Source organism: Tetrao urogallus (assembly GCF_951394365.1).
Source record: "Tetrao urogallus genome assembly, chromosome: 6".
NCBI lineage: Eukaryota > Metazoa > Chordata > Aves > Galliformes > Phasianidae > Tetrao > Tetrao urogallus.
This window is the reverse complement of record NC_136819.1, coordinates 48,356,478-48,381,701: the sequence shown is the minus strand read 5'-3', so window position 1 is coordinate 48,381,701 and position 25,224 is coordinate 48,356,478. Positions and strand designations below refer to the sequence as shown.

At 45.8% G+C, this 25,224-nt stretch overlaps 1 protein-coding gene across 1 annotated transcript in view; it reads left to right on the top strand.

Moving 5' to 3' along the window:
* Positions 1 to 10,558: 10,558 nt before the first annotated feature.
* The window catches only part of CCDC85C (coiled-coil domain containing 85C), a gene marked incomplete at both ends in the record, with an annotated part of 96,790 nt that continues 82,124 nt past the window's right edge, over positions 10,559 to 25,224 (top strand). Inside the window, one exon of the mRNA XM_079536768.1 lies at positions 10,559 to 11,270. Within this exon, the coding sequence (XP_079392894.1) occupies positions 10,559 to 11,270 (712 nt within the window). The remainder of the gene's footprint in view (positions 11,271 to 25,224) is intronic.

The following is a 25,224-nucleotide window of genomic DNA, read 5'->3' as shown; positions in this document are numbered from 1 at the left end:
CACCTCTAAGAAGATACATGGGAAGACTGAAACACCAGCTCTCAAATACACTTTGGTTTTGGCCTCAACTTACAAAAGTCTGATCCATTCAGTGCTCAGAAGCCAGACTGCATTTACAAGCTCTGAAACAGCCTGCTCCTGGGATGGAAATGGCAATAAATCACTACTTGATGAAATAACACATAAAACCACCCCACGTGGCCTCCTCTCTGCCTTCCCCCACCTTTCAGCCTGGAGATGCAGAGCTCTGCCCAGCTCAGTGAATGTGAACAAGTGGGCAGGGGTGTCTGTTCCCAAGTAAGTGGCTTTTCCAGTCTGTCGGGCCAGATGAGCTGGGAGGAGAACAAAAGCCCAGTTGTGTCTCCCCTGCAGTAAGGTTAGATTACTCAGATGGTAAAATGAGGCTGGGATTTCTCTGTGGAACTGCCAGTGGTGTTGGTGGAGAAGCGTAACTCTGAGTGTTTCTGAGAGAATCTTGTATTAAAAATAATAGTAATAATAATTCTTTAAATCTGTACAACAGTTGCTTCTGTGGTCCACAGGACAGAGAAGATTCCATTCTCCCATGAGGGTAACAACAGAGAACTGAGAAAACCTTCCTCTCGGGGACACCATGCTATGTATAGGAACTCTTTGCTTTGCTTATCAGTGAAAGAGAAACATCAATCTATCTGCAGAGCATTCTGCATGATGTCAGTGTGCTTAGCTTCTGTGATTCACATGTCCTGTGGCATCACAGATGTGGCAAAGCCATAGTTCCAGGAGTGACCATCAGCACACAGGTCCTCGGGATAAGGAAGCACTGAGTGCTCAAAGGGTTCCACCCACAGGAGGAGCAGCTGAGAGATGCTGATCTCTTCTCCCTGCTCCCCAAACCAAAACTGCTTCCAGGGATTGCTATTCTGTCTCCCTGCCATGGAGATGGACCTAACACACACCCCTGCCCTAAACTGCTGGAAGAACTACTCCTCTCTTTCTTTTTCTCTCTTTCTTCTTTCTGCGGGTTTTGCAGGGAAATATGCCTCCCAGTATCATGGAAACTCTGCTTTCTGCAGCGTCCCTCCTTCAATATTTTCTGCAGGTCCCACTGCCACAGGCAAAGCAGAAGCACTTCAGACAGCAGAATCTACTGGTTCTCTCCATAGAGGAAGTATTTGCTTGTGAATGTTTCTGTATTCAGATATCCAAAGCCAAACTTGTTAAAATTACGCACTGCTAAGGTAAAGCTTTGGAAGCTTTCTGGGAAGACCAGATCCAGTCTCTTTTTTGGTGGCAGTGCCTCACTGGCACTGTACCATTTGCCAGCACCGCACATTTTCTATTCCTGGGCCACTGGTTTAAAGCCAACTCTGCCCAGTAGCAGGCCAGTTACACCAGTCAGTGGAGAGCAGCAGTCCACATAGCCCAGGTGGAAACACTAAGTGGGTTGTCCAAGGCACTATGGCTCAAATGGTCAAGGGACCAGGACAGAGTCACCTGCAGGGCTGATCCTCAGAGGGGATGCTGCTGGTCCCAGCAAAAATATAGACCCAATGGACATGGGGTAGAACTGCACTGAGCAAGTGGATGCAATAAATTTGCTTTGATGTGTGCTATGCTATGTTCTGTTTAGCTAAAACTTCAGTTTCCTGAGTTGTCAGTTCCTGGAAACTTTTTGCTTCTAATGAAGGCAAAGCAGAGAATATAACTTCAAGTTAGCAACTGTGACCCATCAGTTAAGCTTGGAACACTCTGCATGCTATCAAAAGGTACTTGCAGTGTGGTTTCAAGCAGTATCTGCAAAGACAAACTGCAGTTGGACCCAAAATATGAATTGCTCTAAGAATCAAGTTCTTCTGCATGGGAAATGATGAGAAGATGCTAGAAGAATGAGTATGAACACAGGAGCCTTTGCTGCTCTGAGCTCCCAAATCTGACAGATTATCTCCACACCATTAAAAATGACCACAGCCCTAAGGCAAGTAATTCCTCACTTTGCAAGTGTTACTTCTCTGCTGAAGAGAACTGCCCACACAGTGATGTGAGCCTGCATGAGGGCACGACTCGGAGCCAAGCACTGCTGCCTCAGTGAACAAGATCCAGCTGAAAAAGAGCGGTGAATACAAAGGCTCAGCAACCTGCTGGTCCGAGGAAAAATGCAAAGGAAACTGGCATTACTATGTGTGCATGGAAGGCAGTGCCAAACGGCATCAGGAGAGTGACAGGCGTGCAGGAAATTTAATATAATGCTGTGCCATGCTGGAGAGAAGCAGTGGCAGGAGCAGCCATCACGCTGAACCTTGCAATCACAATCCTATTACCCCATTGCCACCTGGGGCTTCCTTTGGCTCCGGTGGTGAGAGTGCCTTTCTTCCTCCCATTTGTATTCAAATGGCATCCCCGATTGTAACTGCATCCCTGTCCTATAGCAGGCAGCGGACGTGGGCAGAATGCAGAAAGCCAGGCAGAGTCACCTGCACACCAACACCTGCTGTGGCTGCCGGCTGCAAATCAGGCTAGGGAGATTGATTTGGGCATATCAACAGCAAGGAGCACCGTTTTGGAGACCTCCAATTTGTCATGTGCTGAGCAAGATGTGGGTGTCTGCAACACCTCCCCTTCCTCAATGTATCTCTACTCTGCTGAGGCCCAAAGCATTGGACAAAAGGAAGGTTGCTGGCCTAGAATAAGGGGCAGGAAGCTTACAGGAGTAAACAAATCTACAAATTATAGGAATTTATTATTATTATTTTCACATGCAGAAGAAGAGATTAGCTGGAATTGTTTTTATCTGAATTTCAAGCATGATTTCCCAGAGGGCCCCACATCCTTGAGCCTTCATTTTGTGCACTGTAAAAATGAGGGCCCTTTGGAAGAACATGTGCCTGGTTTAGATTAACCAGCCTCAGAATTCAGGGTTCTTTACTTCAGCTTAATCTCCAACCTTTATTCAGAAATAAATGATTTAGAAGTCAATAGTTATCAGGAAGGATAGAAAGTGAGATGTAACCTGAAGACCTGTGACAGCGAATTGGTGACTTCAGCAACATTTCAGTGCCCTGGGGAAGAACACGCTGTCTTTCTGTCTAATATGGCTCCAATTTCACTTTATTTCAAACATCACACAAGGCAAAGGTAACAGGTAACATGCTCAGTCATGGTGAAATCCCATTGTTTTCACATTTTGTAACACTGTTGCAGATTTGCTTGGAGAAACTGATCACATTTCTTTCCAAAGAAAGGAATTTGTGGAGTTTTCATTTTGGTATGGAATATATTAAAGCTGGATGTTGTCACTTACGACACTGTTCCTTTAACTTGCTCTGCTTGACACTATGAATTATTCAGATATCTCTATGATATATGGAAGTAGTGTCAGCATTTTAGGGCATGGCTCTGTCATTCTCATCTGTTATAAAATCCCAGTGGCTTCAGTGAGCTATGAAAGAAGGCAAAATTACGTCCTCAGCACAGTCACTGTCTTGCAAGCAGAAAACACGCTTTACTACTGAGTGAAGGGTACAGTACCAAAAGGCCTTGCTTATAGTACACAATTGGGTGTTTATGTTTTTCTGGTCCATCAATACAGCTAAGAGAATTTGTTCATTTGATGCACAACAGAACTGAGAAAAAAGAGTGTAAGGAACATGGTGGATAGTATAACAGCTTATTTGCTGTATTGTGGAACTGCTGAGGTTTCATTGACTTGATGCTGCTAATACTGATGGCTTCGTTTGCTTGAATAGCAAGGTGCCTCTTTTGTAGCTACCAGTGCCAAGCCCAGTGCTGCCCAAACACGGAGCTGTGCCAGAGGAAAGTAGGATGTGCATGGATGACGGAGCACTGGGGCACTACAGAAGAGCCTGGGTGGTTGCTGCATCCTCCTGGTCATGGAACAAACTAAAACCCAAGGAAGATCAGTCCACAGTGCTCCTTAAGAACAGCACTAATATTTTTACATTTTTGTGTTAATTTTTCTGGTTTTTTTTTTTTTTCTGTTTTTTTGTTTTTTTAAACAAATGATGACAAAGATCATTCAGTTGCAGTAATCTAAAATCACTGCTGCTCACGGAACAACACTGCACCTCATCCCAGACATCTGCAAAGGACTGGTAAAAGTCGTAGGGAAAGTGTAGAGGCAGTGAGAGAGAGGAAGAAATAAGAATACATGAATACACTTTCAGCAAAGCCACTGTTTAAATCACCAGTGACTTAAATGGCGCAGATCTAAATCCCAGGAGTTTCCTGGGCTTTATGCACATGAAAGATGCAACTAAAAACCTCCAGTGCTGTGCTTCTGTCTTGCAAAGCAACCTCCTGCAAGCACCTCCAGGCTGTGGGGACTTAGTTCTGCCCCATATTCACAAAGCCCTCTTTTGTCAGCCTTGCACGTAGCTCAGGGTGGACTTCAGTTTCCAGGATATCATGGCATGGTAATGGAGTAGTGTAGTAAATCCTTTGCTTTCATTTCTCCCATGTATTTGTTGGATCACCCAAGTTTACAGGGAAATATTTACAATAGGAAAAGGTGTATCAAGCTATCTCTGGCCTTCTTCCCATGTTAGATAGGACTGCAAATGTTTTTGGAAGAGATGTAAATCTTACTACTTCTGGGAAGAAGCCAAGCAGTACCAGATGGCAGAGAGGAGGAAACTCACCCTATGGGCAGGTTTTTCACAGTATTCTCATAAGCATCTGGTATTGGCCACTGGCAGAGACAATACAGGAGCCAGTGCTGCGATCCAGTCTGCCATATTCCTATTACTTATCTTACATATTCAGGAAGATATGGAAAGCTTTTCCAAATTTTATTTCTTGACACACATCTGGTTTCACTTATTGCACTCCTTATTTTTGGGTAGAGGATAGCAAAGAAGGTGACTCAGCTTGAGGCACACGGCTGTCCAGGTGATTAATATGTTGTAAGAGGAGTTGGGGGGATTTTTTTTAATACTTGGAAGAATAGCTCTGACACTGCATGCAGCTTTCTGACTGCACAATGAAGTTGGATCCTCAACACACTCTTAACTAGCAGAGAAATTTTTGCTATAGCTATTATGTCTGCATTTGGGAAGTGTCAATCACCTGCAACTCTCAGCTAGGAGCAGCACATATGCCTATTTCTTTTTAGGATTTAGATTCAATAAGCATAAAGAATAAGGATGGAAAAAAAATGTATTGCATTGTAAGAAACAGACAAACTTCACTGAAAATGAAGCTGTGGTGATTGGTGTGGGTTTGGAGATTTTACAGGCTCCTTCTGCTTGATTTGAATGTACCGTGTAGAGGCTTATGCCTTTTACAGGACCTGCTTTTGTGGCATGGGAAAGAGTTTGCAGGTCACAACAGTATTCTTCTCCAAATATCCTGAAGGCTTTGAAACAAGTTGGTGCATTTAATAATTTTCCTAGTAGTTGCAGGGCACGAAATAGAAAGGTTTTGTGGACACAAGATGAAACCCTCATTAATACATACTACTTTCATAAGCAGAGCGACTGAACTGGATGGCCCAGTAATATTGCCAGAACCTAGCATTATGAAGTGATGCACAATCCTGTCAGAGGCTGCTTTTTCTGCTCAGCCAGATGGGCACCTAGAGGGAGGAAGGCTTTTCATGGCAAAGTTCAGCTGATCTGCCTGGATTGTACACTCAGTCTCTGGGAAAAGAAAGAATAGTGACCCAAGGCAGTTCTTCAGGTAGCTGAGTCATGTAAAATGTTCTGGCTCAAAATACTGCTTAATCAGGCTAGAAGCAAGTTCCCTATCTTAATAGCAGAGATTAGGAGCACTGCATGTTTTTCGTTACCGTACAGCTCTGTTGCACAAAACAGAACTTCCACTGACGCAACCTGGATGGTATATTTCAAAACATTAATCAAGGATTAGTCCTTGGCACTGATTTATGAGAAAATACAAATGCAGTGGAGGATTTATAACCTGTGTAAATGATTCACGGAGCACAGGCTTTATGAGACAGGTCCTCAGCCTGGGTAAACTTGGAACAAGGCCTTGCAGCACACACAGTGCTGCGGACTTCCTATGCTCTCTTGGGAAAGCAAAGCCATATGAAAGTCCCTCTGGGATTCCTCCATTAGGTGAGGGGTTCCCACACCAGGGGAGTGGGATCTGTGAGATCCAGCCCTCCCCGGGGCAAAGCAGTAGCGCAGACCTGAGCTTGAAGTGCTTTCTGTAATACTAATGTAGCCCTGTAGAGGGAATGCTTCGGTAAGGCTTAAATGAGGCTCCGTATCACTGTGAAGTATCAGGGCACAAACTCATTCTTTGTGTCACCTGCTGAGTTCGGGAGTTAACATCAAGAGCAAATTTACCCAGTAGATTCTTTTTTTTATTCTTTTTTTTTTCTTTTTCCTAAAATTCTTATCATGCTATGATTCGCTTTAAAATTCCATCCCTGACTGAAGAGGGTGGAAGCATTTGTTTGATTCAGTGCAAGGGATAGGCTTTGATGCTCTATTTCATGGGTATAAAAAGCATAAGAAGACATGCATATTGAAAATGCTTTTCACTCAAAGCTTGCAGAAGCCCATGGCCAAATGGAACAAAAGGAATCCGTGGTGTGCTGTTTACCAACTTCTGTACTTCATCTTAAATTGGCACAGGGAAATTGTAGTTCCTTCTGAACAACACTGCAAAACTGGGTTTGATAAGTGAAAATAAAAAGCACAGACCCATCAAAAATACTCCAACGATGTGTGTTATTTGTGTTGATTAAAAATCTGCTTGCAACACAGGTTCAGCTACTGATCACAAAGCGGTGCACTGACTTAGTCCTTTCCTTCCAAGGTATTAAAACAATCACTTCCACTATGCAGGTGGATAACCTGGGCCACAGCTTGATGCTGGCAAACTCCGCACCTTTGCTCCAACACTGCTGCCTTTCCAAGCTAAAGGGATTTTCCTCTGCTGCAACGCAGCACCCACCCTGAAGGGAAGCTGCACAGTGGAAGGGATGCATGATGTCCACTCACTTCAAGCTTTGCTCACTCCACCTGCTGTTTTTGCTGCAGGTCAACGCATGTTTTTGTCAGGTGTCCATCAGCACCAGATAAATGCCTTCCCAGCACCTTTATAGGCAATTTCAGTGCCACCTCCAGACCACGCAGCTCTTCAGATGTCCAAGAACAAGTCACTGTGCTTTAAAGTCTACCTGGACTTCAGAATGAGACAAACCCCTTGTGCACCATAGCAGAGTGGACTTGTGCCAATAACTTTTTCAAAAGCACAGACACAGAGAACTGAAAGCATGCCTCAATCATCACAGTGACTTCCTCTGTGGATATTAATAATCTCCTCACTTCCTCTGAGGAGCCCCCCTGTCTGCTGGCAGAGCCATCCATAGAGTTCAAATTTCTGAAATTTTCATCTGGGAAAAACAACAACAACAACAACAACAGCAAAACAGCTTTTCTTGGAAAAAGGATGGTGCAAACGTGAGGCAGCCCCAGAGATACGCTGCCAGGCCAAGACCGTCCATGAGCTCACTTGCACCTGCAGGGCCTGGCTGCACCTGTGCTCATGGTGCAGCTGCCGGGGCCTCCTCCTCCCCTCTGACTGCTGTGGGTGAGGAAAGGCCTCTGGGAGCTGATCCCCACTCTGCTCCTCCTTCCCCCAGCCACTGCCGGGATCTGCAAGTCAGATCACCGCCTGGGAGGGCCCAGGAGAAGCACTTTCCTCTTCCTGTAGGGAAGGATGTGACTAAAGCCTTGTAAATAGAGAAGAACTTGGCTTGGGGAATGCTAGGATGCCTTCTTGAGGCAATGCAACCCTGAGCATGCCCCATTCTGAAAGGTGTTACTTCCATGACACAGCCTGGTTTTGCAGCCAGCTGCCAGTAGCCTCTCTTGCACTGGTGCCCTAGATCTGGGATGTCAGAGGGAAGCAGGAGCAGACTTGCTTCACACCTGAGAGAGCTCTCATTGGCTCAGGACAGTGCACAGACACCTGCTGGTTTCCACATCCCCCCAGCTGACTGCCTCCACGGTGAATTCACAGCACGCCGTTACAATTTTCTCCATTGCTTCTCAGGCAGGCAAGGCAGCCCTTCAGCCATCTTGCCCAGCCCCAGCCTCCTGAGCCTGTCTCACCCGTAAGGAACAATCCCACTGAAGGGAGCATACAGATACTGTGCAAAAGCCTACTGCATGAGGGCAATGCTATTCCCTTCTCTGCAGGGAATTACCTGGGTTTGTGTAAAAGTTATGATGATTGTCTGTGGGTGGGACTGAGGATTGACAACCTGCATATCCCACATGAAGCCCTAGGACCAGTCATTGATAACAAAAGGATATAAGCTGCTTGGGGAAAGGAAAAGGACCAAAAGTCACCACAGAAGAGATGAGCTCCGTCAGAAGAAGGTAAGTCTTGTGCTTCAGCAGGACATTATAGGTCTTAGAATGGAAGGGACCTTGAAGACCAACTAATTCCAGCCCGCCTGTCACGGGCAGGGCTGCTACCCACCAGATCAGGCTGCCCAGGCCCCATCCAACATGGCCTTAAACAACTTCAGGATTCAGGACTTTGCTAGGGAATCTGGGAGTGGGCAGTTTTCTTAGTTTGCCAACATATGCCAGGGCTCAGAAACCAAGCAGCATGCAAAAGAAAATCAAAGGAACTGCGTATTTGCTGATTAGACTTAGAAATGTAGCACCAAAAGGCAGAAGTTGCAATTCTCCATCCTTCTCTGGACTGATGCTCCCTCCATGCACAGACCATCTGCTCTGCATCCCACGCTCTGGCAGTAGATTCGATGCTTCTTCCTTGCTAGAGGGTGTCTTGGACCAGCTCCACAGTGTGGTCAGAAACCTGAGGCGGTGCTGAGTTAACCCTGGAGTCAAATCATTTACCAAGGTACCTTGGGAACACAAAGCTGGCAATTCCCCGGAGTTTTTAAAGGAGGCTCATGTGGGAAATACTGGCAGCACTACACTGCCCTGGTGCATTTTCACAACGCGATGCTGGCCAAAAGCAGCTGATATTTCAAGGAAAAGCGCTTTAGACTAAAAGTCAGGGGATATGATGCAAGGATGTAGGAAATCTGCCTACATGTTGCCTAGGAAATCCACTTTAACTTTGTGAACTTTCTGTACCCTTTACTGGGTTCTGTCTGAGACGCCTGGAAGTGACACTGGCACACCTGATCGTAAAGATTATAGGAACCTGGACAGGTTGCTACGAGGAATAGCACAACACATTTTTAAAAGCAGTTCTGCCTCATACAGCGGGGGGGTGGGGGGAGGATGGGGCGAGGATTGACGGAGCGGGGAGGAGGCCGAGGGTTGCAGCAACCTGCAGGCTGCGGAGGGCACCCGGAGACAAAGGCGGCTCAGAAGGGACGCGGAGCTCCGCCGCTGCGCCCGAGCGTTTCCCAGCGACTGGCGGCAGTGTAGCCGGGGCCGCTCCGGCGCCGCTTCCCTGCGCCGCACGGCGGGCTCGTCTTCCTGCCTGTCCGACCCCACCCTTCCCCGAGCTGGTGCTTCCCAGGAAAAGAAAGGAAGAAAGAGGGGTGGAAAAAAAAAAAAAAAAAAAAAGCCAACCAGCGATGGGAAATACGGGCAGCCCGGCCGCAGCGAGCAGAGCACGGCGGGGTGGGGAGCCGTTCCTTTGTACCTGCCGTTTGAAGGCGCCAGGCGGCCCTACGCTGACCGCGCGGCCGCCGTGCCGGTAACCCGAGCCGGCGGCGGGGCGCGGCGCACCGGGGCTCGGCGAGCGCCCGGCCCGGCCCCGGCAGCCAATGGGGCAGCGCGGGAGGGCGGTGCTCGGCCCCGCGCCGCTCCGCTCCGCCGCCAGCAGCCGCCGCTCGCCGCCGCCTCCTCCTTCGCCACCGCCGCTCGGTCGTGCTGAGGCTGGGTCTAGAGCCGGGGTCGGGCCGCGCCTCCCTGCCCGGCGGGAGGTGGAACCAGCCCGGTGCTGCCGCCCTTCCCCTCCCTCCTGAGGGCTGAGCCATTCCGGGAAGGCGCCGGCTCCCCCGCCGCTCTTCGGCAGCGCACCACCGGCATCGGCCGCCGCCGCGCAGGGCTCGGCCCCACGTCGCCGCGGGTTTGGGGGCGGGCAGCGGCCGAGCGGGGCGGCGGCAGCGGCAGCGGCAGCGCGGAGCTCGGTTCTCGTCTCCCACAGCGGGGCTCGGCGGGCAGCGGTGGGAGGGGCGGGGAACAAGTGGACGGAGCGCCCCGGAGGAGGGGGCCGGTCGCCTCGTAGTTGTTTCGCCCAGGGTAAGTTGGCCGATCCCCTGCGAAGGCTTCGTTCGGAGGCGGCCGATTCCCCGCCGCCCCCAGCCCCGTTTGGGGGCGCGTCTTTTTTTTTTTTTTTTTTTTTTTTTTTTTTTTTTTTTCTTTCTTTCTTCCCCCTTTGGATTGCTTTTTTATTATGGATTCTATGGGGAAGCAGATATTCCAGTCGGGCTTTGCTGTACCACCTTGTCCAGCACGCTACGGGGAACTATAATTTTTCTTCCTTAAGATGCTGCAGTGAATTTCAGTCCCAGGAAGTCAAGCGAACAAAAATAACCCATATAACCTGAACCGTTTGCTACTCTGTAAGAGCAGACACTTTCTAGGCACAGATGATGGCCAAAAATTCCCTCGAGGGGTCTAAAGAGGACCTGAGCAAAATTTCGGAGGAGGAGATGCTGAGGTGGGGCAAGGAAGAGCTGGTGAAAAGACTGAGGAAAGTGGAGAATGAAAAGATGAACTTAATGGTGGAACACGGCAACTTGATGAAGGATGTGAACCGGCGGCTGCAGCTCCACCTGCACGAGATCCGCGGGCTGAAGGAGGTCAACCAGAAGTTGCAGGACGACAACCAGGAGCTGCGGGAGCTCTGCTGTTTCCTGGACGACGACCGACAGAAAGGCAAGAAGCTGTCGAGGGAATGGCAGAGGTTCGGGAGGCACACGGCCAGTGTGATGTGGAAGGAGGTAGGCATGTACCAGCAGAAGCTGAAGGACCTGGAGGCGAGGCAGGAGACCCTGCTGCGGGAGAACGTGGAGCTGAAGGAGATGGTGCTGATGCTGGATGAGGAGCGGAGCGGGGCCGGCTCGCGGAGCTCCATCGACAGCCAGGCCAGCCTGACCAACCTCAACGGCGGCTCTGCCACCAGGGACGTGGGGGATGGGAGCAGCACCTCCAGCACGGGCAGCGCTGGCAGTCCCGACCACCACCACCACCACCTCCACCATCACAAGGCTGGCGACAGCAAGGCTGGAGCCATGCGGAGGTCCATGGATGACCTATCTGCGCCTCTTCATCACCGGAGCATCCCCAACGGTCTCAACGGTGAGTTTGCCCCCCTCGCCGCCCTGCCCACAGCAGGTGCCTTTCCCTGAACCCACCTCCTCTCGGCATGCACACCTGCCTTGTACTGGGGTGAGGAGTGCTGTGGGGGAGAGATCTTGCCATCCTCACCCCTGCCCTGCTGTGGAAGGGCAGCCAGGGGTGGTGCAGGGAGGAGGTCGCTGAGGTTCGCCTCGCTGCTTGGCTAAATGCTGCTGTTTGGGGTTAAGGCTTGGAGGCATTTATCTGGAGGATTTTGTTTTTTTTTTTTTTCACATCAAAAAAAGCAGTCTGTGTTTTCAGTCACTGATTTTCCCATCTCTCCCTCCTGTCTCTTCCCCTTTACATATTCTGAGTGACATTGGGCTTGTTTATTTGTTACTTGGATAAGATTGATAAAAGCCTAGCTGTGATTTTGGAAGAAGCTGATGGAAGCATAGGGCTGCCCCATCACCTGTTATTAGCTCTGTGGGCTCTCAGGGCAAGCTGCCTGGCTGTGCGGTGCCCAGAGGTTTGAAAGAGCTGGGACTTCATTTCCCCCTGTTCCTCTTCAGAAGCAGGAGGTTGGTTTGCAGGTAAGAGTCTGCTCTTGAAGGAACAGTGTTCACGATTTTGTGTAACCCAGTCATTAAAGTTAAAAGCGAGCTCCACAGTGAAACTATGCCAAATCTCTGACCGCTTGTATTCAAGCACATTTTCTCCTGTTGTCAAATAGTGGCCATATATATATTCCAATAATATATAGTATATATTATAATAATAATATTGGAATATCTTTAAAATAGATTATTATTTTTTTCCTTTAAAATCAACAAGGCCTATTTTGGCCAAGAGGTTTTGATGGGAGTCAAACCAAGCATCAATCTATTTAACTGTTGTATACAAGAATCCTTTTGATGTTCTTAATCCTCTTTTCCAACCAGGACAGGGCACTGGGATGGGGCTTCTGGATGCGTTGGCCAAATAACTGCCTTCAGTGCCCAGAGCTTTTAGTTGTCCTCGTGGGGCCAGTGAGTGCAGGGCCTTTTTTGGGTGCTTTATGGCAAATGTCCCAAGAGGTCTGAGGGCACATGCACGGAACAGCCCAGTTTTCTAGTGGCGTGCTTGTCCGAGAATCTGCTGTGCTCGGTCCTGTTGCCGCAGCTGCATGTTTCCACTCGCAGCAGGAGATGTTCCTGCCACCTCACCCAGCAGTCAGGGCTTGTTGGTTGAAAGGGTGATGCAGTCACCAGATGTTGCAGGATACAGCAAGCATCTTTTTTTTTTTTTTTTTTTTTTTTTTTTTTAAGTGCTGTGTAAATCAGCCGTGTCTTGTTTGTAAAGCTGCAGATGGCCTCTGCTCCTGCGTTTTCATAAAGCCTTGCTGTTCAAAGAGGCCCAGAGAGCACCTGTTGGACGCTGAGTGTGCTGTTACAGCTTTGGGACAGAGGGCTTTGCAATTCTGGTTTCTGAACCTCAGAGCAAATCCCTCTTTGGTATCGACTAACTCCATAGGTTTTAGTGACTTTAGTTTCCCAGGTGCCGGGTTTGAGCTGAGGAAGATGCTCTCTGGGAAGTACTGAAGCTAACTGAACTCTTTACAACCAGCCTGGCTTCATTTCTGAGGCTGGGACAGATACGATCTGCACTTTCTAGGGTAATAATAGATGGAAAGATGCAAACAAACCTGATTTCTCTACTTAGGTAGTGAAGCTGTAAAAAGGCTTTAAATAGTTGTCTTCTCAGATAGCATCAGCATTCAGCGAGGCCATTTCCCTCAGTGTGCCTTTGGAAATTCCTGTGCATACATATGTAAATGTGAAGCTTATCAGGCCCCTTTTTGACTGACAGCAAGAAGTGTGGTGGGGAGGCTTGCTTGGGACCGAGTGGCAGTTTTCGTTTAAGCCTGTGACAATGTGGAAGAGCAGGGTAGGTGAATGTGGAAAAAAATGCAGTAAGTCAGGTCGGTGGAGAAGCTGTCACTGCGAAGCCTTTGCGGCACCAGCTCCCTTCCATCCCCTTTGGTGCCAACCCTGCTTTTGACCTCTATCGGTTAGATGTTGGCCTTTTTATCCCTTTTTCCTAAATACCCAGGTTTTCTGCAGGACCGTTTCATCAAGTTAGTGCTTTTCTGAAAGAACATGGGAAAGAAAGAGTGTGGGAGCTGGCTGTTAAATGCCCCTAGAATGGTGGCTTTTAAATGAAATCTTAGCAACCAAAGGTTGATTAAATATTTGTTTTCTCTTCATCAATTCTTTAGAAGTGAATTGGTAAACCAGGACTCTATTTATTGCTCACAGTGTACTAGCCCAGTGTGAGGTGATGAACTTCAGACTCTTTTGTACAGAGTTTGTACAGTGAGTCCAGTGGAAATGATACTAGTTTAAAAAAACAGAACCCACAAACAAACCTGGTTCATCTTCCCTTGGTTTATAGAAGTTTCTTTAACTTTATACACTGGCTTTTTGGAAGCTGATACCTGCAACCTGATGACTGAAGATCTGCTCATGGATGATAGCGTAATAAGCATAACTAGTAGTGTGAAAGTAGTTGATATTAGATGACACATGCAATCTTATACAATTCCGGATATTCTGCTATAAGCTGAGAGAACGTCTATTTATTTGAAGGTAAATGGTCTTTTCATTCTCCACTTAGTGACATGTGAGCTGGGAGTCTTGGTGGTAGGGGTATGGGCATCTCCAGACTGCATGATGAGAGCTGGCCAGTTGTATCCTTGTTGAGTGACACACCACAGTTCCCATAAGCCTACCCACAAGTCCAGGACAGATACTGGAGCACAGTTGCGCTATTTTGCTTGTGAGTGCTTTGGCTTTACTTTGTGTACATAGCAGGAACCTCTGTGTATGTGCATAGTCTTTATGGACTTCCAGGTTAGGCAGCCCAGTTGGAGCTAGTACTGTTGCTACTGCCTTGTTTCTGCCAGAATAAAGTTTCCAAAAATCCCTGGAGGGGAAAAAGATACCAACAAAGACAGCCACACTGGGGGATATTAACATTACTTGCAGGCTTAAATAAGCCTTCAGATCCCATGGGGGTATATCCCTGGACTGTAAGGTGTGTGGGAACACTGGGAGTGACTCAAAGCTCCCTGAAGCAGTGTAACAGCTCCCACTAATTTTAGCCTCCTCTAAATCTAACTGGAACATCTGTTTATCCAAAAGCAACCTAAAGGAGGACAGTTGTCTTTGGTAGGATTTATGTGTACATCTGGGCGAGATGGAGAGAGCCACTGTGCTTTTGTTGCCAGTTCAGAACGACTCAGTCCTCCTTGCTGATGGTTGCTCCATGCAAGTCAGTCCAGGTGGCTTGTGAGTCCTGCAGGCTGGCAGGGTGTGAGTTCTGCCAGTCTGGTGAAACGCTGCTGTGAGACATGGGTGAGCGCATGTTGTGGCTTTCCTCGCCTACGCTGCAAGCCCACAGTGATACAGATTGCTAGCTGTTGATGTGTCTGGGACAAAATCCAGCGCATGCATGGGAAGTTTTTTGGGCTTTCATCTCCCCACCCATGCCATCAAGGAAATTTTATCGTCACAACTTCTTATTCACTTGCTGCAGAAGCTGTTTGCTCTGAGTTCCAAAAATGGGTCAGGCTGTTGCCCTTGTCTCTTTTACTTATTTTCCAGTTGGATGAAATGGTTATTTATTTCTTTATCAATGTGAATAGGCTCTTGAAAAGAATAATTCTTAAAAGCATCAACATTTCAAAAATGGCCAGAGAGGTGTTGAGGCAAGTGATGGGCACAGCAGATAGCTTATCATAGCATAGACATTAATCTCTGGTCTATCGCTGCTGTCTGCTCTGAGGAAAGAGGAATGGCCTCTCTGGATGAGAGGGTGGGAAAAGCTCTAGTTCTATTGATTCCCACTTGTAAATGTCCACATGTTTACCTAGAGGGTACAATATATTACATTTAAAATGGTGGCAAAGAGAAATAGCTGTTCCCTGTGGGTTAGTATCGATTGGGTGTACAGCCACTCTGTACTTCTTCTCATACCCTTTAGGCCAAAGTCCTTTGTTTTTATTAGTGTATTTATAATCAATATACATATTATTTACTATGACATGTTAATGAGACCTTTGAGATGAGAACACGCAGAAGTGAGGTTCGTCAGATTTAAGTTGAAGTATCTACAACATAGGCTGTAACATCTGTGTCTCCTTGGGCTTCCTTTATAGGCCATCATGGTGACATCAGTTATAACACTGAAATGTCTATGTCTGCTTTAGGAGAAGCATTGTATCATATGTGCTCTTTGTACTGATGGGAAGGCAGCTTGGATGGTTAGTTTATATGCATCCATCCAGTCAGGTAAGAGCAATCCTACTAGAGGAGCTGTGGTGACCGTGTTCTACTCTTCCAGTGCAGCTGTGCTAGCACTGATGAAAGACAGGAGATTCACTTTTCCCAGTAAGTCAGATGTCGCCTGCAGTGCTGACTGTCAGAGCTCTATGGCCCGTGCCATGATTTAACTGTGAGACAGAGGTTTGGCTACGTGGCCATTTCATAGGTTTCTTATATCAAGAATGCTTTTTGTCCTCTGAACATTGCTTTAACTTTTCCTGATATTACTATATTTAAAATGCTAGTATTTCTGGTATTGTAGGCCACTACATACAGATTCCTTCTGTTCGTACAAGGAAACTCTCCCTGGTGTAAATGTAAAACCTCTGTGGAAATGCCTCTGCACTTCTTCTGTGAGTTCATTGAGTTCTGTTTATAGATTTATGAATGCTGATGTCTTGGACACTAAGGGTACAGCAGTTGTTGGCTTTTTATCCAAGAGTCTTCAGCTTTATCATTGTCTGCTCTAGCCTTCCTGCATGGTCACTGAGTATGTGCCAGCCCTAATTATGCTCTCAAATTTAAGGATAGCAAGGCTCAAGAAACTAATACAGTGCACTAATATTGGGCCACGTATGGAAATATGGTCTCTGTTGTAGTACATTCCAATTTTGTTTTCCTCTTACAACTTGCTGAAGAGTTGTCTTGTTCTCAGCTGTCCCGTTGAAGGAAAACTTGTATTGATTAAAAGGTAAATTGCCATAGGCCTTTGATGAAATTATCCACTTACACTTGTCAAAAGCAATCAAAATAAGGGGGTTAAATTTGTGTTGGTTACATGTAAATGATTTGGTCCTCTGGAGGCATTTCATCAAATAAAACTGAGGATAAAATTAAATATTGATCTAATTAAGTGACAGGCATGGGAACCCAAAATGCAGCCTTGGCAGGTATTGCACTCGGTGTGCGTGAAGGGTTGAGGGGCGTGAGAAGCATTGCTTCTGAAAGCTGAGGGTCAATGCTTACACAGGGGTAAGGCTGCCTTGGAAGTATGGAGAAGGAGGCTCAGGTTACAGCCGGCCATGGCCAGAGTTGGGCCTTGCTGGCAGCTCACACAGACGTGTCTGCAGCCCGGCGTGCCGGTGTTGTCCTCTCAGCCTACTGTGTTTGAGCTGCTCTTTAGAGAGTTTTCTGGGAGCAGAGGGTGGTTGATCTCCCTGATGGACAAGACGCAGGTGAGACACTTAAACTGGCTAAAATGCTGTGATGTGTCCCACTGCAAAACACACAGCATTGTTAGCATGGAGCAGGCAAGTTGGGGGCCGCGTATCCATTTTTTTTCTGCGAATTAGCAGCAACTGGCTAGGTTTGCTTCTGCATTCTATATTTTTAACCTGACTTTTTGTCTGCGAGCCAGAATTCATCCTGCCCTGTCTCCAAATGTCATCATCCCCTTGTGGTTAACTTGCTGCAATTCATGAAACGCTTGGCTGCCATAAATAGTTATGCGCAGAGGTTCCTCCGCACGCGGAGCGGACAGAAATTCGCAGGCAGCGCTGCTAGGCACTCGCACACTAACATGTCCACCAAGAGAAAGTTGACCCACTTCTGCGAATAGATAACTCCTGGCAGAAAAAGTAACACTGTCTGAGAGAATCTGTCTTTCCCTTGCCTACTGAATTGTGAAGCAAAAAAAAGCAAGCGACCTCCATCTTCTGAATTAACAGCACTTGGAGCACAGTAGTCTCCATTGAAAGGAGAGTGTAAATCAGCCCTTGATCTGAGGAAGGCTTAAAATGGCCACAATTCATTTGTGATTTTTTTTTTTTTAAATATAATGAATGCTCTTGTTAGTGAATAAGATGTGTGGAGTTCAGGACTCAGCTGCTCCTAGACATTAGGGAACATTTATCACCATGGCAATTGAGGGCTGCTGTACAGGTAATTTTGTACGCTTTCATGGTGAGTCACGTCTGGGCCAAGGCCATTTGTGCCATGTTACTTCAGTCCCCATGCATACAGGTTTATGGATACTATTCCCCTCCTTAAGTTGCTTGTTGCCCTGGTATTTGCCACTCTCCAAAAGCTCAGTACATGTGCTGACTTCTTATGTCCCCAGGCAGTGATTCAAGGAGATCTCCTACTCAAGGAGATATTCAAGGAAAGGTGCAATCTTCATACCTGCCAAAATGAAGGTTTTCTGAGAGCCAAAACTGACGGTGCAAGTCCACCCCTACCTGCACAGATTCTGTGGAGCACTAATGGCCTCATGAAGCCTGTCTGTGGGAAGCCAGCAGGTTACTGCTGTCACTGTTTGTGTGCCTTCACTGTCCTGGCCAGCCGTACCCAATGTTCACCTTGCTCAAGGATTCTCCTGCAAAGGTCTTTATGAAAGATCATTGCTGGCGAGGTAGACTACAGGTTATTTTATTGGTTGGGTTTCAGACTGGGAGACTAGCTCACCATGTGCTAAGTGCTGTCAGCAGTACTGTTGTGTCACTTGTCTTGGCAGTGACTATAGATGCTTGGCGTCCAAGGATCTCACACTCAGATAGAAGCAGTCCTGTATCTAGTGTGAATTATGGTGTTGTCTGGGCTAGGAGATGTGGTCTTCTATAGGCTTGCAGGAGTGGATGTCTCCTTTTTGTCTGCTTTGGGCATGGTGAGAGATGTCTGTGCTGTCTGAAGAGGAGCGAGCCCTAGTGATGATTGCTGGGCTTATGGTATCAGGGCATTGGCCAGCTGTAAATTGCAGTTGAAGGGGTGACATGTTATCTGTCTTTTGTAGTTGTGTCAGCCCAGGCTTGCTGGCAGAATTAGTTCAATCAAATTAGGACTGCTCTGGAAAGCCCTTCAACTCCATCCCCCAGCTCCATGCAGCGACACTCAAGACTACATGCTGATGCCTTTTTCCCCTTTTCATCCAAAAGCTCTGCTGCTGTGGTTTCTTTCTCGAGCAGGGAAGTTGGTGGCCTTTGAATGTTTATGGAAGGCAGAGAAATACTGTATGGAACATGAGACACGTGTTCTACATGTTCTTCTACATGTTTCAAGCTATCTCCGGGGCAGTAGGGTGCTCCATGGCTGCCATTGCCTGGGGTTTGGCAGCCTTGTCTGCCTCTGCCTTCTAGGCAAGGAAATGAAGCTGTGTTGCGCCAAGAGCTCCGCTTTGGTGCAGCGAGGAGAGCTGTGACATTGTGCTGTCCTCTTGCTGGGGAAGGGAGCAGGCAAAAGGACCACTCACAGTAGATCAGTAAAAACAAGCCACTGTGTTTGAGAAAAAGAAAAAGTAAGCCTTACAGCATTTCCAGTCCCCAAAGCTTATTATTTCTATGGAAACCATTCCAGCAGGAGGCTTGCTGTCAGTATCTTTTTATGATCTATTGGAGTTGACTAGATTTAAAAACTGTTTGTCCTTCCCTACGTCTTCTGCCCTGGATCATCTAAAGACAGGTTGCTGTGTATCATGAATGCAAGGTTAAAACCAGCATTCCTGCTTTCTGACTCTCCATTAAGTGCTAAGCAGTCCCTCGAGGGTTTGCAGTCATCTTTCACGTGCAGTTTTTTACTAGCTAAGGTACATTTCATTCACTCTGTGACACTTATTGATAATGTCCTGTCCTATAAATGCCACTCCTGTCACACTGTGCTCTTTGAAGGATGGCCGTGACTTTGTATCAGACTGTGGACCATTTAGTAGTGTGGTACATCTCAGTGCCCTCAGAGATGCTGCTTGACTTGGGCTGAGTGAAGACTTCAGCTCTTTACACTTGCTTTAGTTTTTCATGCAAAGGAGATTCATGTTTGTGATCTTCACAAATGGATACAATCTGTCCTATTTAGGAAATAGTCTGCTTGATTCTTGTGTAGATCTGGTTATATACGTGTAGCTATTTACTACTTTTGTTTTCACTGATTTATTTCCACTTTTGTTTTTAGAGGGATCTACTGGAAATGGCTCCAGAGCAGTCTACAGGAAAGTTCAGTTTTGTGCTAGAGTAGAAGGGTCAGGTGCTAACGGTATCAATAATTTAAAAAAAAAAAAAGCAGAAACAAAATAATCCTTATCTTTTTCCAGTTCTAACAAAGGTATTGAGAATCTTATTATTATGTGCAATCTTAAAGCACTTTTGTGATGAATAGTGTTCTTTTGTCTTCCTGGTTTCCTTTTCTTATCTCCCTTACAGGGGCTTGCAGTCTCGTATTTATATGTTTCCCGGCAGCTGAATATAACTTTGATCTATGCTTTGGATCTGCAGAGCTTTTAATCCCTTTCTACTGAGTTAAAAGCTTGTTTGCTATTGAATGTGATACGTAGTTATTGGTTATATGATCTTCTCTAGTGGCTCATGCATCACACACGGATGGCATGTTGTGAAAAACTGATAAAATGTCCTCTTGTTCATTTTGCTGTTTGCAGCTCATATCTACAGCAGGGGTGAGTCAGTTATTTGCTGCTGATACCCCTGTCCTTTGCTACCATGTGTACCTATGCTCTTGCTTTCTTTATTTCAGTTATTTGGTCTTCCTATCTCAGTGTTGATTTTTGAGGCTACAAACCAGGTGGGTATTTCTGCCAGTGCAGGAAGCTTTCTGTTTGCCAATTCTGAAAGCATTTGTGATGTAATTTTTTCCTAGAGTTTTGTCTTTTCATTCTCTTAACTGCTTGCAGCACCTCTTAAAATGTAGGGGTCAGTTTTTAAAGCTTGTGCGATCGTTCCTCTCAATGTCCTCTAACACGAAGATGCTGAGAGAGCTGGGGCTGTTCAGCCTGGAGAAGAAAAGGCTGAGAGGTGACCTGATAGCAGCCTTACAGTATCTAAGAGGGAGCTAAAAGAGAGAAGGGGGCAGACTCTTTAGCAGAGTCTGTGGTGACACAATCAAGTGGAGATGGCTTCAAGCTCAGGCAGGGTAGATTTAGTTTAGATATAAGGAAAAGATCTACTACAGAGAGGGTGGTGAGGCACTGGAACAGGCTGCCCAGTGATGTGGTTGATGCCCTATCCCTGGTGATCTTCAGGGTGAGGCTGGATCAGGCCGTGGGCAACCTGATCTAGCGGTGGTGTCCCTGTTCACTGCAGGGGAGTTGGACTAGATGGCCTTCAGAGGTCCCTTCCAACTCTGATGATTCTACGATTCTATTGTGTGAAAACATACACTTTGCGGAGATCTTATCTTCTGGAGTGGTTGCAGCTTCCACTTAAAAAATTATCATTCCTGAAGTTTTCAGTCTTCCAGGCCACAGTGATGCAGCTGCATGAATACAGATGTATCCAGTTGTCTTCTGGAAGATCTTTTTTGCATTTTGTACAGATATTTTCTCTAGATTCCATTGTGTTCACTAGTCAACCAGTGCTCATCTTGAAGCCTTCTGTAAAAAAATACAGCACTCTTTTTATGAGGTCAGTTACTATGGCTTTGTTTAAGGGTGAGCTATAAAATAACAGAAGAAGGATGAATGGTTTTCAATTTGCAGTGCTGGATTGGGACTCCAGATTTGATGCGTTTTCTCTGTAATGCAGCTTGTGATGTAGTGTTAGGTAAGTCTCTGGTTCTCTTCTTATAGAATCAGAATGATAAATTTCCTTTATCTTCTCCAATGAACTTGGGTTGTTGGATTGTTTATAATGTTTGTATAGTGCTCAGCAGAATGAGACCTTACCTCAGACGGGGCCTCTCATTATTGCTATGATACCAGTGATAACAAACATCTCGGGTTTTCAGTTATAATGAGCTAGCAAGGAAGGAGCAGCCCATAAAGGAGCTAAAACTCCAGACTCTTGTAATTCCTAGTTTGGAATATCGTCAAATCCTGTTTTGACTTCACTAGGATAAACATATTTTACATGCTGGGGTTCTTCTTTTTCTGTTTCGAACAGCAGAATGTTGAACTGTGAACAGTCTCCAGACAACTGTAAAAAATAGAACCTCACTGAATAATAAATTCTGTTCCCAAATTAGAAGATAAAGAGTAAAAAAGACAAAGGACATTATTTACCTTTTCACAGCTAGACCCAAGCAAGACAACAGCAGAAAGATGGTTTGCTTTCTCTGCATTATCAGGACAACAAATTACCTTGATACCTTTCAAAGAGCGAGGACAGCATTTGTTGTATTTTGGCTCATCCTATTTGCGTTGCTCATGCCATATTTATGTATTTGGTGTCATGTTATATATTTAAAATGCTGGTTATCCGGAAGCCTGGTGTAGTTTTGGCTGAGGAGCAGATCCACGACTGAAGAAGATGAGTCCTCGTTGTGTTGCTCTGTTTCAGCTCAAATAAACAGAGTCTTTGTCATAATTGCTGAAGACACCTTTCCTCTTTCAAATAGATTCTTACCTGTTCCCTTGATTGCTCTATTTCTGACTCCACTAATTTGGTAACTTCTAATAAGCTCTGACTAAAAAGTCATCAAAGTCACTCTGGGGTGTGAACCCAGTGCTTCTTAACCACCTTTGGCTTTTATTGCCATTTGCAGAGTGGAATTTGTAGGGAGGATCTGTTTGTCAGCCTATCACCCAATCATTAGGAGGGTGACAAGACCACAGTAACTTTTCCTTGGCAATTATGTATGAAAGGTTGTCAGTGTGAGTAGTATGGGAAGTTAAAAGCCTTAATTTTCATTTGGAATTGAAACCCTAATGACTTTTCACTCCCACAGATCATAAAGCTCTTGCTTCAGCCCCGAGTTGACCAAAAAAAGAGAAGGGAGCTCTTCTATTTCAGACTTTTTGTGGAGTTTTTTAAATGAAAAAGCAGCTTTATGAGTCACTGTTCTTTGTATAAAAGATAATTACTGGAATACGAACTTAAGAAAAATGGCATTTTATGATTTTATGGCTATCCATGCAGTGCAAGCTTTTGCTTTCTCTCTTTTCAATTAGGTTAAACAGGACTAATTATATTCCTGTTTGTTGTTTGCCTTGTGCACTAAATGTTTTCTATATGTAAAACTAAGCAGCAGGGGCTGGGGAGGGAAGGATCACCCTGAATGAATACTGTTTAATTATTTAAAATCATGGGTGCAGATCCTGTGGGTTTGTGGGTATTGTATTCAGTCACATCCATCACTTGCTTGCATCGCAGTAAGGAATAGAAACTGGATCACACAAGTCCTTTTGTTAACCCTAAGAAGCATAATTACATTCCTTTGGAAATTTGTTCTTTAAAACGGCATTTGTCTAAGCAGCTATGTTGTTTAATCTGTGCTTAAATTTTAAGCTATGTACCTTGTGTATTTTTTTTCTTTCTGTAAGCATGGGAGCATTCTGTAGCAAAACTATGTGCTGCCTAAGCAAGTGGGAGTCAAGTGTGGGTACAGAAGTGCAGGTGGCACGTACAGGTCCCAGCCCTGCTTGGCTCTGCAGTAGTAGATCAATGGTTTGCAAAATAACAGGTGGTCCTGGGATCTTACTTCTTAGGGATCCACCTGAAATACCTTGACGAGCATCTTCTGTTTGAAGGGCAGGTGCTCAGACTTTTCAGAATATTAAATATTCTGAACTAGATTTAGATTTGCTTTTGGAAGTGAGTAGCTAATTCTCTTTGCCTTGTGGCTCTGTACCTGAGAAAGTGTTGCTGCAGAGTTATATTGACAGCATAGGTCCAGTGAGCTTTGCAATCCCACTTTTGTGCAGTCAGGTCTGCTCACAGACCTATAAAATGAGGAGCAGATCATGTAAACAGCAGCTGATTCAGTTGTTCCCCATGTGGAAAGGCTTCTGTTTTTCCTTTCAGCCCATTACTAGCATCTTGCCAGGTTGGACAGAGAAGACGGAAAATCAGCTGTCCTGTTCTTTCATTCTGTCTCATTTGGATAAAAATAGAGGACTGTCTTTTATTGATTTGTTTTTTTGCAGTCCGAAGTGAGGAAAATACAATAGTTTTGGGAAAGGCTTGGAATTGGCCCCATAAGAGGACTGTTCTGTAGAGGGTAAGACTCCCTGAATGTTACATTTAAGGGCAGCAGTGCTTTTCTTTTTAAATGACAGGTTTAATATCTGGATTTAAATCAAAGCCATATCAAAGCTAATGAAAGCAGAGGCCTTATTCTATCACAAAGGGTGTGCTTTGTTGAGCCTGAGGGCAGTGTGGAGTTTGTCCTGGCACAGGGGCTGTGGAGGTGCCCATCCTCTGAACCTACTGCAAGTTGCCAGAGAGCAGGAGGGCAGCTGGGGGAATAACTTCCTCTGAGCTTGGCTTTATTTCCTTGAATCTCATGGTGCCATTGTGCTGAGCTGATAAGGCAAATGTCCTTTTAATGGTAGAAGAGTGGTCAGCAGAAACTGCCTGCCCACCTCTGGGTAGAGTTGGAGACTGCTGGGAAAGGGTGCAGCAGGTGCCCAATGAAAGAGAAGGAGTGAGTTAGCCAAAATTGTGGTTTGGGAGCTAGCTGTGGATTTCAGCAGCCAATTTCATTCAACTGGATTGAACTCCCTCCAACACAGCATTGATGATGATGCCTGGAGGTATAAAGATTGTATTTTGATCAGCAAGTCAAAAGCAAGTCTACCTCTACTTATGAATGTGTTTCCAGAATTGCACACGAAGGAGATCTCATAATAATAATAATAATAATGGGCAGAAAAAGTTGCTTGAAGGAATGAGTTTCCTCTCTGAACACCCGTAAAGACATAAACCTGGACCTTGCATGCCTTCCCATCTCAGCTTTCTAAAAATGCGTGAACAGATCCATTACCTGAGGTTTGCACTCCTGAGTTGAAATCCTGAGTGAACATAATGCAAGATGACAGGAAAGCCAATAATGATGGAGTTTTGAAAATACAAATAGAATCATAGAATCGCTTAGGTTGTGTACGGTAACTGCTGAGTCATGGCCTGAACCACTGATTGATCACCTGGGGAAAAGACCAGCTCAGCCCTGGGAGCACAGGTGAAGACAATTCAGCTGTGTGACTGGAAGGGATGGAGCCTGGCTCTACCTCTCTTAGATCCCATTTATGGCTGACTGCCACTGGGGAAGGATTTCTGGTTGGAGATCCCTCCCTTGTGGAATTTTTCCTGTGAGCTTGGATCTGTGGAGGTGGGTGAGTATTCTTTCTCTGCTTGTTCCTTTTGCCATTTCACTCTTGCAATACCTTGCTGCCACACTGATCTTTCCAACTGTAACGGGTTGGAAAGGGACCACATAATTCCTTTGAAGAGGTGCAGTACGAATGAGAAAAAAGCATGTGTGTGTCTTGTGCTGTATAGAGTTGACCCAGTTGGTTATTCTGTGATGAAGTCTGATCTGCATGTTACGAATGACAGATCTAGATTCTGAAGTGCTTATGATTAGATTAAGACTGTGTAGTAAACCTTAATGGTGCATGAAAAGCTGCTGGATTTGCAGTAATATGTACTTTTCTGCCTTAGAACAGCGTGAATAATGCTTTATGGTTGTATAACTCCTTCCAGACAAGGAGTTTAGGAGTGCTTTGTAAACATTAATGAGTTTGGCCTCATAGCGTATTTATAAACCTGAGAAGTAGCATTCTTCTCCTTCTTATGGTTTGGACGTTGACTAGCCTAAGTATGTAAAGAGCAGGCAACATTTTCTGACCCTCAATCCTGGGCCTTATCTGCAGGACTCAGTAGGCTTTGTCAAGGGTATCTGAGACATGCTCAGAAATTAACTGTAGTTCAAATCCAGCAAAAGGGTTGTTGCAA